Source organism: Balaenoptera ricei, chromosome 2 (assembly GCF_028023285.1).
Source record: "Balaenoptera ricei isolate mBalRic1 chromosome 2, mBalRic1.hap2, whole genome shotgun sequence".
Lineage (NCBI taxonomy): Eukaryota > Metazoa > Chordata > Mammalia > Artiodactyla > Balaenopteridae > Balaenoptera > Balaenoptera ricei.
Genome location: NC_082640.1, coordinates 51,986,826 through 52,005,676, shown reverse-complemented (window position 1 = coordinate 52,005,676; position 18,851 = coordinate 51,986,826). Strand labels below are relative to the sequence as shown.

Sequence of the window (18,851 nt, the reverse complement as noted above, 5' to 3'; positions counted from 1 at the left end):
AAGAGGGCCCCGGAGCAGGGCGAGAAGGCCTTTCCCAGTAGGAAACCTGACCGTGGCTCTCCTTTGTGGTGCCCTGAGTTCTCTGGAGGGCTGATGGGCTTTCGTGCGGCCCTTCTTAGATTTGCTAAAGAGATTCTCTCCCGTTCCAGAAGAGAGGGAGTAGCTCCTGATGGATCTTGACAGTACCTTAAGGTTCCCCTCACTCTGCCCCCAAAGCAAGAGCAGTGGGCGGTGCAGGATGATGCTCCCTGTCGGGAAACCTACCTGGGGACCCAGATGACATCTTTCACGGCAAGGATCTTCACAGCCTGCAGGTGCTGGCTGAACGCCTCGCCATCCATGGGGCTCAGGTCATGCTCAGACCTGTCGGAGCCTGTGGTGGGCTCGAGCAGCCTGCTGGTGTCCTCGCAGTCAGTGGAGAAAGGCAAGCTGGAAGAGCTTGCGGGGGAGCAGGGTAGGCTTGAAAGGGACGTGGGCACCTGGTGGGGTGGAGACGAGGAGTAGGAGGACATAGAGCAGTAGTCGGTCAGGGAGTCCTGGTGGGTCAGGATCTGCATGCCCAGCTCCTCGCTGTACATGATGCTCATGTCTGCAATGGAGTCCTTCTTGGGCTCCTTCGGGCTGGCTGTGGGGCAGTCCAGGGGCTCCGGGCCCATTGGGTGCACGGGAAACACGTCCCTGAGGGGACTGGGGTCCCCGCAGAAGTATCGGGCACACAGCTGGTAGGTGGCGGAGTGGTACATCACCAAGCAGTTGGCCCTGTCGTCCAGGCACCAGACGACCTCCTCCCCGTGGCACTCAGAGCCGCACACGACTGATGTGACCACCGAAGGGGCTGAGTAGGGCTCCAGCCGCCTGTTGATCTCCAGGGCCACGCAGTCGATGACCAGCAGGCCCGGCCCGTTGCTATACCAGACCTCGGACCCACTGTTGACCACCTCCATGGCCTTCACGGGGTAGGGGTTCTGCCTCGCGTCTTCGTCTGGGATGCTGAACTTGGACCTGTTGGCTGTGTGTGAGCACAGGTAGGAGCAGCTGTGGTCTGGGGCACCGCGCACCATGGGAAACACTGCCACAAGCCCATCAGCCAGGCCTGCCAGCACCAGGTAGGAATTCTGTGGGGAGAAGACAGGGATGCTTGATGCCCTTGCGTCTCACGCACCCGGGAGAGAAACAGTCGGTGCAAGACTCATCTCTGCACGTACTCCAGGCGGGCATGTGCTTTCTACCAGCACTTCCTGGAAAATCCAGCTCCTAAAAAGGCAGCAGCTGCCAGCGGGAGCTTCTGGGTATGCTCCCAAAGGAGGTGCAGCTCAGGCCCAGAAAAGCCACACCCATCCCCCCTCCTGTGAGCAGGAAGAAAAAGGTCCGTGGCACCCGAGCAAGGGGCACATGTTGCCTGGACCACACGGCTCGCCTTTGGTCAGCCTGGACTTCTTGCAATGCCAGCAGGAGGGAGCTGCCTTCTCCTTCAGGTCACCAGGGCCTCCTTCTGAGGCAGGATGTGGTGCCCTCCTTCCTCTGAACTCTGCTCCTTAAGGTGACAGCAGTTGTGGACACCCTATGGGTCTGCTCTTGGCCTCCTGCCTGCTGCCCCACAAGCCGGGTGCTCCATAAGAGCAGGCCTGGGTCTGCAAGCCCACCACTGCCCTTGGCACTGGCCTGCACAGGGAAGGGCTGAGTCCCAGTCACCTCTGTGACTCCCCCCAGTTTTATGCTCAAGTCACAACACGTGCTGCTGAACTAATTCTTGAAGAAATCACTTCCAAATTCAACCCTCTTGTGGAGGCACTTTTTGGCCACTATGCCGCATTCCCCGCTTACCACATCTACTCTGAAATGCCTGTGGTTTAGGCATTGATGGGGTCTTGGGGTGTCTCCCGCCCCCGCAATGAGGCATGTGCTCTTCTACAACCACCAGAGGTCATCAGGCAGAGGCCAAAGTTGCAGAGACTGTGATGAATGCTGGGCCCAGCCCAGGCCTCCTCAGGGCATCTGTGCGGAGCTGGGAATGGAGAGCAGCTTAGCAGCCTAGACGCCTGAGTGGGGTTGGGGGGTTGGCCAGGAAGAGTTCAGGAGAACAAAGCCAGAGCCGGGAGAGAGCAGAGACGTGGGCCTTGTGCCAGGGAGGGTGAAGCAGCAGAAAGCCCCCTTGTTGGGAGCTGGGAAGTTGGGCTGTCCAAGGTGATGAGTGAACCAGCCTCTAGCTTACTGAAAACCACCTTCAAGATTCAAGGAAAAAAAACAGCCAAAGCAAATAGGAGCAAGGTCTCTATCAGTCCCGGCTCTGGGCCCCAGCCAGGCGGTGAGTCCCACATCCCAGATGGGTGTGGATGTGCGTGTGCAAGAATGCAGGGGTCTGTCATCCGTGGCCACAGGGCAGCATGGCCTCTGAGGGGAAGACTGGCAGGGAGGCTCTGCACAGAGCCAGCTTTATTCCAGCCGGTCGAGCGGGTGGTGGTGCCCTGGCTTGGGGCTCTGGCCAGCCATGGCTTTAAATAACACTTTGTGTTGAGTTCTGTGCTTCAGTGCAACCAGGTCCTGAGCTCCCCAGTTGCCCGTGCGGCCACAGTCAAAAATGACTCTAAGGTTGATTTCAGTTTCCTTTTTTTTTTTTTTATAAATTTATTTATTTATTTATTTTTGGCTGTGTTGGGTCTTCGTTGCTGCGTGCGGGCTTTCTCTAGTTGTGGCGAGCGGGGGCTACTCTTCCTTGTGGTGTGCGGGCTTCTCATTGCAGTGGCTTCTCTTGTTGCGGAGCATGGGCTCTAGGTGCAGGGGCTTCAGTAGTTGTGGCACACAGGCTCAGTAGTTGTGGCACACGGGCTTAGTTGCTCCGCGGCATGTGGCATCTTCCCGGACCAGGGATTGAACCCATGTCCCCTGCATTGGCAGGCGGATTCTAAACCACTGAGCCACCAGGGATGTCCCTGATCTCAGTTTCTTAAGAAATGAAACTGTAGAGGGGTGGAGAGGAGAGTGCATATATTTCACGATTGTCAGGAAGTAGTAATAATGCTCAAATTTACTCAGTGCGCTGGCCCAGAGCTTTGGGTACGTTATGCCCAGAGATCCTCCTCTCAATCTCTTTTACACCCATTTTGCAGATGGGAGAACTGGAATCAGATGATAATAGCCGACATGTTTTAACAAAGCCTCACCAATAATGACCCTTCGAGCAGGGAGCTGCACAAACAGGCGCCTCAGGGCCCACAAAGGGGTTCTGGAAGCCAGAGAAGCCTTGGGGACGCAGCTGAGGAGCTGGGGTGAGGGTAGGGGCAGCTTCTTGGGGGGGGGGTGGTCACAGCACTTGATCTTCAGAAATGAAGAGGAAGAGGTGTTGAGTGGCAGGGTCAATTCTGGAGGGAAGGGCCTGCTCAGAGTGCGGTGCTGGGTGGGGAGGGGTGTGAGGGGGCAGCAGGGGGTGAGCCCTGGCCGGCCCGTGGGCTGGGTCTGATCCTGAGGATCAGCAGCACTGCCGGGGCCCAGGGCTGGGGAAGGCACCACTCGCAAATTCATTTGAGAAAGGCAGTGGCTAGGAGTTGAGGTGATGAGTCTTCAGGGCCATGCTGGACAAAGAGGGACTGAGTTCTGGGACTGAGGCTGAGCACTCCAGAGGAGGCAGAGCTGAAGGTGGAGGGGAGCTGGCTGCCTGACAGGGGTGGGGGCCTGCCAGGGCCCGGTGACCAAGTGGCTGTGGGAGGTGCTGGGCCAGGCTCCTGAGGCCCCTGCTCTCAGAAGGGGAAGGGCACACATGCAACTGCTCCTTGACACCAATTGCACCAGAAAAGCATCTCACCTGAACTGGGGCTGTGGCATTTGCATGCAGAATGCAAGCCTTCCACTTAGCCCACTAATGATGGCCCCGATCTCCTGTCTCTCTAAGGCTGACTGTGACCTAGGCTTGGTGATCCAGAAGAGCATGGCTCTGCTCCCTCCCCACCAGCCCAATGGAACGGGGAAGGGAGAATCAGAGACCTAGGCACCACCTCCCCCTTACCTCACCTTTTTTATAACAGGCACCGCCAAGAAGCAGGTGACGATGGCTGGGGTGTCCAAAGCCCGTTGGGGCGTGTTCAAGGGACACATGCCCTTGAGGCTGTAGATGTAGATCTTCTGGTCCTGCGGAGGAGACAGTCAACGTGAGAGCCGGGGGACTTCCCTGGCGGTCCAGTGGTTAAGACTTCGCCTTCCAATGCAGGGGGTGTGGGTTCGATCCCTGGTCGGGGAGCTAAGATCACACATGCCTCACAGCCAAAAAACCAAAACATAAAACAGAAGCAATATTGTAACAAATTCAATAAAGACTTAAAAAACCAAAGCAAACCAAAGCAAACCAAACAAAAAAAAAACATGAGAGCTGGGCTGCAACAAGCCTGCCAGTTCCTAGGGTGCACTCAGTCTCAGAAGGCCCTTTACACCTTGGAAAGTTACTTATTGAGGCTTTCTGGTTGGTTGTTTTCATATTTCTGTTCTTTGTAAAATCTTTGAAAACTACAGAATATTCTGAAGAAAAACAAAATCGCCCATACTCTAATACCCAGAGAAAGCCACTTTTGGGATTTGGGGCCCAGACTTTCAGTTTTCCGTGGGTATTGGTGTGTGTGCGCGTTCCCAACAGTGGGACCACACTTCTATGCTGTTTCCACACTTTTCTTCTCCCAGGACGATCAGTGCAGGCAGAAGCCCTGTCCTACCTAGTCTGTGAGGGAATGATGCATGTTTATCGCTCAGGTGTACCAGAATTTGGCTCATCTGTTGTCAGATGTTTATTCTGTTCAAGTCTTTACTACTATGAATTATACTGGAATGAGCATTCTTATACACCTATCTAGTCTGAGTGTGTGTGCGTGTGTGTGTCTTGGTTTTTTCCCTAGAACAAACTCTTAAAGCTAAAATTACAGAGGCTTACATGGTATGAATATTTTTGAGATTTCTGATGCATATCTGAACCATACTTGCCATCTGGAAAGGCTGCACCAGTTCATACACCCCCACCCACTAGCTTCAGAGCATTTGTTTTAGGGCACTCCTCTCTGGAGTTCTCAGAAGACAGTTCCTTGTGCCTTCTGCTGACCTTTTTACATGAAGGCGCGAGGCCTCAGAGCTGAGTGGATTTGCTGTGTAGACAGGCAATGTTATAAGAAACCCAGTCACTTCGCCAACCTGCTGGGGTTCTCCTCTTGCCGGGATTCTGCACTTGACACTTAGCTGAATCCCAGAGATGCTGCTTGTTCACAGGGCTGCTGGCATTGCTCTGGGGTCTCACAGTTGTGGGCTGGGGTTAAATCTGAAATTCAAATGTACCTGGGTGTCCTGCATATTTAGTTGCTAAATGGGACCCCCCCAGGAGCTGGTGTCGAGCACCTCGATGAGAGCCCTGCAGAGGGGTGGTTACCTCGGTGGCCGTCCACAGAGAGTTCTGGACCTTGAGCTGGCAGCTCAGCTTCATTCCCGCACAGTTCATGCGCTGCACTTCCAGGAGACCCTTCTCCGCGTTCACCACTGTGTAGTTCCTACAATCAGCAACAACTGTGCAGTCAGCTCAGGCCTCCCTCTCCCTGGCCTGGCCTGCAGCAGCCTTGGAGGAGGACATCAGCTGTGGGCCTTGTCCACCCCTTCCAGCCCAGGGTCCAATTTCTCATGTTTTAAGAGACTCAAGGACTGTTCATGGCTGGGGAAGAGCCTGGTTCTGCCTGCCTGGTAATGCTTGAACATTTGGGCAGAGAAAGGCCATTCCCAAGCAGAAGAAAGACCCTCTTCTTTCTGTGACCTTTGAGGGCTCAAAAAGTTGCCCACAGCATGAAGGGACACCAGGGGGCTGTACCTGCACTAAGGCCGCTCCCTGCCCTCCCACTGGCCATGTCTCCCCCCCGCGCCCCCACCACACACACACAGCAGAGTATATCAGGTCAACCAGAGACAGATGGGGGAACTGCAGAGTAGACTGGGGGTCTCAAAACGGGCCCCCAACATAAGTGCTCTGAGAGCTAACAAGCTGTTGTGTATGAGAGTGGCCCTTCACTCACCCGCCCCACCATGTTCCCCAGCATCACCATCTCCCCACTGTCTTTGATAGGCATCCAGCATGTTCACTGCCTGGAGGGAAGACTGCAGCTGGGGCAGGGGTCGGTTATTCACCCAGGCCACACAGATCTTTTCCCCAGTCCAAGGGAATAAGTCAATTGAGTGGATAGCAGTTCTCAATGTAACATTTTTCTGCCATCAAATTTTGGAAACCCTTGCCATTGTTGACTGATAACGTGTATTCGCAGATGATAAGAGATGAGTGAAAAATCAGCAAATGAAAACTTTCTTCAAAGTTATATTCCCCCTTTTTCTCCAGTCTTTTTTCTATGCATTGAAAAAATAAAACTAGGATATTATAAATAACTTTACATTTAACTTGGAAAAAATTAAAAATATAGAGAAACTTAAAGGATAACACACCCCTATTCTATCCAACAAGAATTTTGTTATGTGTATCCTGTTTTCTGCATGTCCCCCCTTTCTTCTCACCCACTTCCCTTCCTTAATTCAGGATGGTCTCATCTCCCCCTCCACTCTCACTTCCCAGGCTCACTGCCCTTTGTGCTTCTGGCCATAATTCCTTCCCCTCACCTTCCAGTGAGCTTGCCCCTTCTTCAGGCTGGGGGTGAGCTTTTAAAACCCTCCCAAGTCACAGAGAGAGGCCTCCCCTTGCCACTGGAGATAAGCTTTTACAGCTCTGAGCAGTATTGTCTCCAATATCCTGGGTGAGTCTGTAAGACTGAGAAGGTGAAGAAAGTATTGCTGGGCGGTGGGGTGGAGCAGGGCCCATGCCAGAAGCAGCACTGAGCACCCCAACATCCCTGCAACCTTGGGAAAGGTTCCTAGACCAGCAATTACTGGGTCAAAGGGTATAAGTATTTCGAAGCCATTTAAGACATACTGACAAATTGGTTTTCAGACAGATGTGCAAATTTAGATGCTCACCAGTAAGGTATGACCCACCCTCAGTAGCATCCATTATTATCTTTGAAAAAAAAAGTTTGCCAACATGATGAGCAAGAAAAAAAAGTTATCTTGCAGATTGAATTTATATTTCTTTGATTACCGGAAAGTTCAAATGTTAAAAAATATGTTCATTGTCCTCTGTTTACCTTTCTCAAAGGATACTTATGTTCCTTGCCTATTTACTATTGGATTTTAGTATTTTTTTCCACTGATTTGTAAAAATCCCTGAAATAAAAAGATTAATAATTTAAAATTTTCTCTATTTGTTTAAAAGATTTTAGAGAGTCTGTTGAGGAAATAAATATTGACGGGAAAATTGGGTTTATTTTTATATACACTGGTGAGCATTTCAATTTATTTTATGTGTACATTTATACTCTTTAATAGTAAGAGGGCTTTATTTTCATGATAGGCAATATGCCTATATTTCCTGGTCTTCTGAGATTGTTACATTCCACCAAAAGCATTGTGATATCGGGATGCTGTGCCCATAAAGGAGTTTGAAAACCATGTGCTGTCGTTCAAACCAGAGGGCCCAGGCCCCACCTATCAATCCCTCCCTCCTTTCTTCTTTTTCACAGTGTGCATATCACGGCGCATGTGGCCATCACCCAGCTTCAGTAATTATCACCGTATGGCCATGTCAGTTCATCTCTGCCCCCATCCAATTTTTTTCTCTCCCTAGATTCTTATGAAGCAAATCCCCCAAATCATCTTTTATCTATAATGTTTCTGCATTTATCTCTAAAAGATGATTAGGAAAAAAAAGATGATTAGAAACCTAACCACAATGCATGACCCCACCTAAGAAAAGAGAAAATAATTCCTTAATATGAATATCCAGTATTCAAACTTCCCCAACTCTCTCATCATTGTTTTCAGTTTGCTTGAATCAGCAGTGAAAGAAAGCCCACATTTCCACTGATTTTTATGTCTCAGTCTTTTGATAGGTTTTCCTTCCCTCTTTCTCTTTCTCCCCTAGCAGGTCATGTGCTGAAGACACTGGGAGGTGTCCTGTGGAGTTCCTGCATCCCAGGGTTTCATCTACCTCATTCTCCTGTCCCCGATCTTGAGCCTTGATTAGATTCCATCTGAATTTTTAGGCAAGAATACTTCCTCATTGGGGTTGTGTATTTCTATTGAGAGGCACACAATGTCTGGTTCTTGCTCCTTTTTTGATCATTAATGATAACTGCCTACATCCATTATTTCAATAGAGATTACAAAATGCTGACATTCTAATTCTAGCATTTCTTCTTCATTTATTAGCTTCATTTACTCTAAAAAGAAAAACTTCCTCCTATCATCTCTTTTGCTAGCTACTATGGGGCACAGTTCACATAGGAAAGGCAGAATAAAACCTTGATTCTTTCTGTATAGACTAGTTTTCAAAATAATAGGTTTGTTCCCTAGGAGCTAGGAGCCTCCAATGATGATCAATGAGGAGTTTTATAAGTTAAAAAATTTTTTAAATTTTTATTAAGTAGCATTAGAAACTAATGAATTTAAACAATTTGATGTGTCTCAATTCATTGCAGATATTTATTCTTACTGATCCTTGGTTGCCCTATCTTTGGCCAAGTGGGAACCTATTCAGATTGGCTCCTGAGTCCCTTTGATCCACCCTCACAAGTCTCTGATGGCATCCTTGTTTCCAGTGTGTCAGATGTTTCAGGTCCACTTCCTGCCCCAAATCTGGAGTCAGCCACTTCTCCAATAAGCCTTGGTTCCCCTTGGCACTTAGAGACCACCATCTGCATCCTAGGGGTGCTCACTAGTATTTGGTTGGTCATTGTTTCTAGGCCTTTTCAATGGGCAGAGCTAGGAAATATGAGTTCATTTTTCTTAAAGCTAAAATACTCACAAATCCACCCAATTTAAATTCAGAACTACAGGATTTTCATTTAACCTATCTTTTATATTTTGCATGCTGAGTATCACAATTTGCAATGCATGGCACCAACATAATTACTCATTAACTTTACCCTACAATTATAAGCAATGCCTTAAAATAGCAACACTATCACCAACATTATAATTACTGACTATGTGTATATGTATATACGTATATACACACCTACATATATATGTATTTTTTACGTATATATGGACATATATGTATACACTTTTTACATATATTTTTTTATTTTTATTTTTTAGGGCAGTTTTGTTTTTCTTAGAGCGCATCTTATGTCAGAACACTCAGTCCCAGTTACATAAAACCTGATGAAAACCTTACCAATAGTGACCTAGGGAAATGGCAAAGTCCCTTCCATTTATCTCACTGCATCTTAAGCTTTGCTTTATCTAAGCCTTATCAGATTTGAGCACCTGCAAATGTTGCACTAAGCTTCCTAGAAGACTATTCGTGCCATGAAATGCTCTCTTGCTTCTGAAGATGTCACTCTAGGTAGGTGGGAGAGGCCACACCTCTGGCCAGGACTGAAGGGTCTCACACAGGATGGTGCTTTTCTGCAAAATCTCTCTGATACTATCTTTCCAAGTCCCTGGCCTCTCTGTCATTCTCCTTGAATATGCAAAGCCCCTCCCCAATGTCCCTGTCCTTCCTGCCACATCACTAAGAAAAAGAGATGCACCTGGAAGGTGGGGGGGGGCATGAATTCTTATTTAAGGGCATCCCTCTTGCTTGGTCCTGGGACGCCTTCCCTTCTCTCTACTCAGCAACTCCGCTCCAGTACCTTCTTCTCTTCCTGACCCCCAGCATCATTTACTTCCTCTACCATCAAGCTGCAAATAACTCCCATCTTAAAACAAAACCCTCCTTTGACCCCCGCCCCCCACGTCCCTGTGGCAGACATCACGTTTTCTCTGCTTCTCTTATCCACAAACCCACACGTGCATGTCTGTGGACTGTTTTCTCTCTCAAGCAGACTCCATCAGGCTTTCAACCCACTGTCCACTAAACATCTCTCACCATGGTCATCCATGACTGCTCCCCAAGTCCATGGTCACCCCCCCCGCATTCTGATACCAGCAGGGCACGGTAGGCCTCAGACGTTACCTGGACTCCTCTTTCCCATCCCAGAACACCACCATGTACTCCTGGCCCTGGGACGAGAAGAAGGCCGTCTGCTTCCCGCAGGGCAGCTGGTACATGAAGGTTGCAAAGGTTGGGTCCTTCATCTGGCTCACCACTGCCAGGGCCAGTGGTCGCTGAGGGAGAGAGGCCAGCAGGGTCATGAGCAAGGGTCACTTACAACCAGATGGATGCCCATTCTTTCCTTGAAACTAAGGGTCTTGAACCAGGAAGGAAGAAGTGGAATCTGCTTATTCAGGACCCAATCAAAACAAGAGGCCAAAACAACTTCAGATACCAGAAACAAACCCTTCCAGGGTCTGGGTCACCGTTATCCATGGCAACTCAAAGTCAGGTGGTCAGGTTAGCCTAAACTCTGATATTCCAACCCCCATGCCCAGGGACACAAAATCTGGAAAATAATTTTTCTCAGACCTCATTTACTCTCAGTGCATTAAACTAGCATCATCTAATTTAATAAATGAGTTTTAACCTTGAAACCATTGGTCTCTTCCAAAAACAACTAGCTTCAAAATGATAATATGGCTCCTGCTTCTCATGAGCAAACCTTCTTCCCATACTTTAAAAAGAGATACGTACATTCTCTCTGCTCTTGCATGGGGGCTGTATCGCTATAAAAGTTGGTTTGCTTTATTCGCATGATGATGTAACACAAAAGTTGGGGAGGAAAAGAAACTTCATTTTTCCTGAGAGTGACACCCACTCAAAGAAAATGAACTGGATGTATTAGAAGCAATACATATCTCTTTGTAGAAGAGATAAGCAGAAAAGGGTTGCCCCATTTGTTCTAGACCCTCAGTGAAGAGTGGGCAGGCAGCCATACATGTGCACTCTGGAGACCCATAGCCTCCACCAGCTGGCAGGAGCTGCCAGGCCCCCAGGCTCTGTGCCCCCAGGTACCTTCTCGGGCTTTGTGTCCCAGCACTCCATCATAAGCGCCTGGAGTCGATGGAACTGCACTTCCTCCAGCTGCCCCAGAACCGGGCGGATGCCCTTGGACAGTTTCTTGGCAATCTGAAGCTGGTGCTGGCCCAGCGCAGGCCGCTGTCCTGACAGCAACTCGTAGAGCACCATCCCATAGGAAAACATGTCTACCTAGGCAGAGAGGCAAGCCAAGTCAGACCCCCTGCCTGGGCCCAGCAGATCTTGCAAGCTGGCCCTGAGAGACAGAGGGAGTGGGGAGACACGTTAGATAAGGAAAACATGGGCCCTGTCCAAAGGAAGACAATCATCAATTTCACCAATCCATCTACCTCTCTCTACCTGTCCAAGCATCCCACCAACCATCTGACCAACCATCATTCTGTCCCTTTATCCATCTATCTTCCAGTTCTTCCTTTTTTTCCTTCCTTCCTCCCTTCTTTCTATCCATCCATCCAGCCAGCCACCCACCTGATCACCTGTCCTTCTGCACATTTATCTATCCATCTTCCTATGTACACATATATGCATCCATCTGACTGTCCTTCTGTCCATTTACCCATCCATCCTCCCATACTTCCTTCCTTCCATCCACTCATCCATCCATTCATCCATCCATCCATCCATCCATCCGTCCATACATCCATCCATCCACTAAACACATAATGAAAACTTGCTGTCAGGCACTGGTTAAGGGCTCGAAGGATGCCATGGTCCTTTCCCTTAAGTATAAAAACAAGGCAGGAAAATGCAAACTCTTGGTTTAACATGCTTGGTAGTAGGAGTACATGCAAATCATAAAGAGGGGAAAGTCTCCCAGATCACAACATCTTGATTCCTCTAAATGTCATGAAAATGTGCCTAAAGGAGAGAGTTACACAGGTCTCCATGAGGGTCAAGAAATAACTTTTTAGCAGGAGAATGGCTAAGATAGACCTGAGAATTTTCAATGTGAAGGTTCTGTTATAAATTTAGTTATGAGGTGCCTTGTCACCTGTTACTAAGAAGCTTACTTTTGTCACTCTGATTTTCCTTTTCTATCTTGGTTAATAGCTACAGGTGCCGATTTAACCCACATATGTTTGGGTCATTCTTGAAGCAATTAATCAATGACCCATCTGCAAATCACCAAATAATGAGAAATTACAGACCAGGGGAGTTTCACTGCTGGCTGATTAATTAACCAGGGCTGGCACTAGATGCAAGGTGAGCATTGTAAGATGGTTTTAAGTTGTCTGTGTGCCTGCATCTACCAAACAGCCCTCAGGGAAGAAGGCAAACATTTAGCCTTCGTCTCAGCCAACGCTGGCCATGCTTAACCTGCCAGAATTCACTCTCTTCTCTTGGCTTTGGTGATGCTGCCTTTTGATTTGACCAGGAGCCTTTACCATCCTTATCTGTCTGTTCCTCACAAGTCACTGTGAGGCTGGTCCTCTGTCTCCATTTTGCACATTTAAATGGCAGAGTTGGGACACAAATCCGGACCCATCTCTGTCTTGGACTTTTTGTCCACTGTGCACAGCCTTCACTATGTTCCTGAACTGAGGTTTGAGTATTCTGAGGCTAGGTCACTGTTCTGAAGCTAAGGAGAAGTCACCCTTGACATTACTAGGTAGATACAGGCCTCTGTGCCCTTCTGGTTCAAGCCAGTGCCTGTGGTTGAGCACGGGAGAGGGAGAGATGTGTGCTCGGTGGCATGTGGAGCCCAGAAGCTGCAGGTGCCTCCAGGACTACGCAGTCCTGGGCCAGGGGACAGCAGTGGGCCAGGGCCCGTACCTTCTCGTCGTACACGATGCGAGGCCTGATCTCTGGGGCCTGGTAGCCAGGAGTGCCCTCCACGCCGAGGGCGCCCTCGTGAAATGACTGCCGGGATATGCCGTAGTCTGACAGCTTGATGTTGATGTGCTCCTTGACGTCCAGAGACCAGACAAGGATGTTGTCTGATTTCAGGTCACAGAAGATGATGTTTTTCTTGTGCAGGTAGGCCAGGCCGGAGGCTATCTGGTAGGCTATTTTTTGGGTGAGCATGTGTCCCAGGGGCATAAAGGAAGAATCTTTGCAAAGAAAAAATTATCAAACTATCATCATAACAACTCTCTTCTTTTCTTACCTCTGTCTCCCCAAATACTTTATATTCTACTGACGCGTTCTCATTGCTCTCCAGGATGGATGCCAGAAGAGACAGAGAACGACCTTCTTAAGATTATTTAGGTTAGAAATGCTTGTTGTTACTGCTTCATGGCATCTCATGAATTGCATCTCTGCAATTGTTGGTGTTTTTACCAAAAAGAGCAAGGATTCAAAATTCCTAGAGTTCATCTCAGGCCAAGATTGCTATAATGTCAAGGGGTGAGTTGCAGGTATAAGAACTCCATTAAAAAAAAATCTCTTCCACTGGGGGAGGAATAATTGATTTTAACTGCATTTCTTCTTGCTGAGTTAAAAGACAGCTACCTCTTTCCCTCTGTCAGCTCTTTGGAATTTAGTTACCCATTTCTCAGGGTAAATATTTAAAACTTTTGTTAAAAAATAATATAAGATAAAACTGACCCCAGGGTCTCAGATTTTTAACAATCGTGGACAGATGTGGTGAGTTATGGGCAAAGGAGAGATTTATGTGGCTACTGGGCTCACCAGGCTGCTGCTGATCGGGCCTCCCTGGGCTGCCTCTTTTGATGCTCTCACTGCCCTCCAAGTGGGGCTATTATCATCCTCCTTTTACGGATGAGTAAATTAAGCAACTTCCTGGATTACGGCAGACAGCCTGGACTCGGAACATGGCTCTGTCTGACTCCAAACTGTGAACTCCTGCAGCCTCGCCAACACCACTGCCCAGCACTTAGGCCTGGAGAAGGTCTTTTATCACCTACTGGGAGCGGCACATGAGTCACAGGTGGGTGTGCCCGGCCACAGATGGCTCCCCAGGACCTGAGCTGCCCACCACGGGCTCTCTGTCCTCCCAGGGGCTGAACTGGGCCGGGGCAGGCCCCAGGCAGCGCTCTGTGGAAGATTCTGGGCATGGTGGGTACCTTTGGCATTCTCGGACAGCACGGTGTTGAGGCTGCCGAGCGGGGCGAGCTCCAGGGCGAAGCAGAGCGGGTGGACGCTGATGCCGATGAGGGACACGATGCAGGGGTGCTGCAGGGCGTGCAGCATGCTGGCCTCCTGCCGGAACTCCGAGAAGTTCCTCATGGCGTCTGTGGACCGAAGGTGCCTCAGCATGGTGTCTGCAGGGAGAGCACGGCTGTCACCACTGCCTGGGGAGCCTGCGTAGGGCGACTCTGCGTGGGGGCCCTGTCACACTCAGAGCTGCCTCACGGGGACTCGAGGGGCTGGGCAGGGCCAGGATTTACATTTTAAGTCACTCAACATAACTGGGGTTGCAATATCGTCACCCAATTTTGGCACCAAATGTACGCATTCCTGAGGCATCCAGGCTGGTATCAAGCCCCCTCCTCAGGTCTACACTTGTGCTGTCACACTCGGCATTCCTATCCCCTTGATGCACATGCCCCCACCCTTGTCACCCACTCTCTTAGCCCTCACCCCACCCCGCTGCTGGCTGCCTGAGGGTCTCAATTGGATCTTATTCCAATCCTGCATCCCCGAGTGTCACCCAGAGCCTGGCTCAGGCAACACGTCTGGCATGTAACCAAGTTCCACTGCTCATCTGCAGGGATGCTGGGGGCTTGGTCGCTGCTGCTCACCTTACTCCCTGCCAGGAGCCAGGACCATGAAGGGCAGAAAGGACTACCACTCTCTTGTCAGCCAGAGAGAAAACCATGGGGCAGCCATGGGCCTGTGACACGTCACCTCAGGCCAGAGGAGAAAGGTCTATGGGCAGTAGTGGGCTGTGCTGTAACCTTCTCCCAATGTCCTTGAAATGCATCCCTCAGGGAAGGCATTTGCCTGAGTCCCCCTGAGGGGCCTTTCCCACCAACTGCTCACCCACCAGGCTGTGGCCAGCCCTGAGGTCACCGAACAGTGTCCACCAGGTCCTGCTTGTCTTCTTGTGTCCTGATCTGTCCCTCCCCTATGTTCAGATTTTAAAATCAGGGATCATTGGACATGGAAGTTTAAACAGCATGAAGAAAATCTTGGCAGTTAAAATGTATCAACTGTGCCAGATCTATGCGTGTGCCAGACAAACTTGTTTTTTAAGTGTAAAAGTCTTGTTTTTCACATTGGGTCTTTAGACCATTAAGAATGTATTTCTGACATGGTCGAAGCCTGACCCAAGTCTGCCCCAGTTTAGCGAATAGTCAGCCTTTCCCACTGACTCCTAATGCTACCTCTGCCACGTGCCAGCCTCGCCTCCTACACACATGCAGGCTCTCTCTGTTCCCTTGACAGGCCCAGCTGTGCCCCAGGAGAACACTGCCTTAATGCCTGGAGACTTATAAGTCAGGCGTTTGCTGGGCAAGCCTCTCTCCTTTGTCTTCCGTTGTGGGATTTTCTTGGCTGTTCTTGGGTTTTTGTCACTTCACATGCATTTTATTTTCATTATTTTTAAAATTTTTATGTATTTATTTGGCTACACTGTGTGGCATGAGGGATCTTAGTTTCCCAACCAGGGATCGAACCCGTGCACCCTGCAGTGGAAGCACGGAGTCTTAACCACTGGACCGCCAGGGAAGTCCCCACATGCATTTTAGAATCAGTCAGATTTAACACACACACACACCCTGCTGGAATTTAGATGAGAACTAAATTGAATGATATATATTAATTATTCCTCAATACTTTATGGTTTAATTGCTGCCATGGAAGGCATTTTCTAATGGGTCAGTGTTGCCAAATTTGATGTTGAGCTCACGTCTAACAACTTTATCAAACTCTTATTGGCTATGATGTTTGTCAATAAAGTCTCTTAGATTTACATTCTCTGCATATAACTATGGTTTTGTTTCTTCCTTTTTTAAAAAGTTTATTTTATTTTATTTATTTTATTTTTGGCTGCATTGGGTCTTCATTGCTGCATGCGGGCTTTCTCTAGTTGTGGTGAGCGGGGGCTACTCTTCGTTGTGGTGTGTGGGCTTCTCATTGTGGTGGCTTCTCTTGTTGCAGAGCATGGGCTCTAGGCGAGAGGGCTCAGTAGTTGTGGCTTAGTTGCTCTGCGGCTTGTAGGATCTTCCTGGACCAGGGCTCGAACCCGTGTCCCCTGAATTGGCAGGGGGATTCCCAACCACTGCGCCACCAGGGAAGCCCCATGTCTCTTTCTTTCTGATCTGTTTCTTTATATTGTTCTATGATTCTAATTTTTCTACCAAGAGTGTAAATTCCTCTTGTGATCATGAAGATAACCATGCTAAGCTAGGGGCAGTGAGAAATGTGATATCCAGCCGGCTGGAAGGGAGGGAGCCTCCTAGTGCTTGCCCTAGCTGGGCATTAAGTGGTGACGTGTTGCTCTAGAACATCTCTGAGCTGCGCATGATGTGTGGACCTGAGCATGCCAAGGCAAGAGGGTGTGCCCTCCTTCAGGTGGAGGGGGTAAGGGAGAAGCCACCCATGCTGGCTTCCCAATTCATCCATCTGGAGTGTTCACCGTCCTTCCTTTAGTGGCTGGGTGGGGTGGCCCAGGATGAGAGGTCCACCTGAGGTCTGACTGTGTGCCCACCACGTGTCAGGCCTGCGCTGGACATGGAGCGGATGGAAATTGTAAGGATGGCCCGTGCTCTTGGGGGCTCAGGTCCAGACAAGAAAGTAATCTCCAAAAGCAATTTCTAGGCCTTGCTCAGCCTGATCCTCAGGCCTGGTCCACATCTTGCCAGGCATAAAGCGGGGCTACCCGGGGGGCCCACATTGGCTTTGCTCACCCTCCTCCCCTGCCTGTGTGGCCTCAGGGGTCTCTAAGGTGGTGCAAGTTTGGACCAAGGGAAAACACGTGTGAAAAGAAACAATGCAGGGCCCTGTTTACCTTCAGGGGCATTAGCAAAGTTCTTGAATTTCTTGATCTGGAATCGCTTCACAGCCACGGGCTGGCCTTGGTACCGGGCCCGGTAAATGATGGTGCCACTCCCACCTTGGCCCAGGACAGTGCTCTCATCCTCGCTGTGCTCCAGCTTGCTGTTCTCCAGGAAGAGCCTGCCGGAAACACAGTATGTGGGGGGGTTAGAACAGACCTCCCTACCCGCCCCCTATAACCTGGAGAGGCCCGCTGAGGTGGGAGGCGGGTCCTGGGCTGGGCGGGTACAAGAATGTGCTTGGCCATTAGTTCCCACTGAGGAGAGTCAGGGTTCAAAGCCACCGGGAGGTCACACAGATATGGGGTAAACCCCAGCCCTGGGCAGGTCACTCAGCCCTGACAAGCCTTGGTCTCCTCTATAAAATGGGCTCATAACAGGAATGGCCTCAGAGGTATGGATGGTGAGTGGCTTAGGGTGAAGCCTCTGAAGGTGGCGGACACAGAAAAAGAATTCCTTTGGACATTTTCCTCCAAAAGGTTCTATGCTTTGAGAGCTAGTATCCATCAGACAAACTGCATTTATTTACTCCTAGGTTAGTTGTTTCCTCATTTCCTTTTATTAAGCCAATAATTATATAAATGGCCATATAGAGCTTCTGATCGGCATGGCCAGTGTCCCCACAATTGATGGCTAGGATTTTACCCAAAGGCAGGGAGTTTAGATCTTCTCACCTGTCTGTGCGTTCTAATCCTAGGTAAAAGGGGGACTTCTGTCGGGCTTTTGGAAATATTGCAAGTCACTTCTGGAAGGGAGGGAAAGAGGGAGGGATGCAGGAAGGGAGAGAAAGAGGGAGGGAGGGCGGGCAAGGCAGCCGGATGCCCTCCCATTTCAGGGCTTCCACTTGCTCTGCTGAGGTCCCCCAGTGTTCCTCTTCAGCTACCTCTGCCGGGTGCCTCCACTGGAGCTCTCCTGGCCCAACAGACCAATGTCCCTCTCCCACCCCCCAACCATGCAGTTGTTGCCCATGTCTTCCAGGAACAGATTTTGCAGCTGCTCAGACTCTGCACAGCTCAACCACATCACACTCCTAGCAGATGCAACTGTACCCATTGTAGACCTTGGTGATGCAGCTGAAGATGAACTGGGCTGTTCTCCAAGTGCCCACCCTAAAACCACCTGCTCGGGAAGTGTGGGCACTTGGAAGCCTCATAAGACAGGGAACAGTGGCAATGCTGAAGATCTGTTGGGGCTTTCTGTTAGGACTCTTGTAATTTGGGGACACAGGACAAGGCTCTGTGGATGCCAGATTGCCCCTGCCCCCACCTGCCTAAACTCCCAGTCAGGGAGTGTGATGCTTTGGGGCCATGGTTGGGCCATAGCTAAAGTTTCCAGAGAGTCTCTGCTGGATTGTGAATTCTGTTCATATTCTTGGGCATTTCAACTCCCAGCCAAGTACCCTGGTTTAAGAACCATGCTATAGCCTGCAATTAGATCCAAACCAACAGGGACAACCAATCTGGCTTTGCTTTCCAGATTCCATACAGTAGACTCAATAGCCCAGATTCAGTGGGGGTATAAAACATAACAAGGTTCAGCAAATAAATGAAAATTCTAAAATTTGGAGCTGCCTAATCGGGCATCCCACCATGAAATCTGATTCGCACATATATAGATCTCTGCATGTGGTCTCCAAGACGTGACAACCCTCATGTTGAAGATCTAGAGATAAAGGTAAGTCACTTTGCAGAAGAGTGGTATTTAGTTGTCATTTCTACCAATGAGGTAATGGGAATATTAAAAAGATCTATGGGGAAAATTTTTCCAATGTAGGAAGTGATTTCTTAATTTAATAGACTCATCCAGAAGCATACTTTGGAACCACAATCCTGCAATATCTCGGAGTACTCCATATCCATTTTCTTGGGGTGGGGGAGCAATTTGGAAAAATGACAACACAAATATTCTCACCC

The 18,851-nt window shown here is 49.4% G+C and overlaps 1 protein-coding gene across 5 annotated transcripts in view; it reads right to left on the bottom strand.

Moving 5' to 3' along the window:
* Nucleotides 1-18,851, bottom strand: part of LRRK1 (leucine rich repeat kinase 1) — a 117,680-nt gene that overhangs the window by 3,478 nt on the left and 95,351 nt on the right. For 2 of the 5 annotated variants that reach the window (XM_059912620.1, XM_059912621.1), the window contains exons 25-32: nt 16,893-17,059; nt 14,005-14,202; nt 12,752-13,029; nt 10,955-11,149; nt 10,019-10,170; nt 5,399-5,516; nt 4,006-4,122; nt 265-1,115 (exon numbers count right to left, since the gene is read on the bottom strand). In XM_059912620.1, coding sequence (XP_059768603.1) covers nt 265-1,115; nt 4,006-4,122; nt 5,399-5,516; nt 10,019-10,170; nt 10,955-11,149; nt 12,752-13,029; nt 14,005-14,202; nt 16,893-17,059 — 2,076 coding nt within the window. Of the gene's footprint in view, nt 1-264; nt 1,116-1,525; nt 2,006-2,466; nt 2,958-4,005; nt 4,123-5,166; nt 5,291-5,398; nt 5,517-10,018; nt 10,171-10,954; nt 11,150-12,751; nt 13,030-14,004; nt 14,203-16,892; nt 17,060-18,851 lie in introns of those variants that run through there. The other 3 variants (XM_059912623.1, XM_059912624.1, XM_059912625.1) reach the window with 3 other exon arrangements.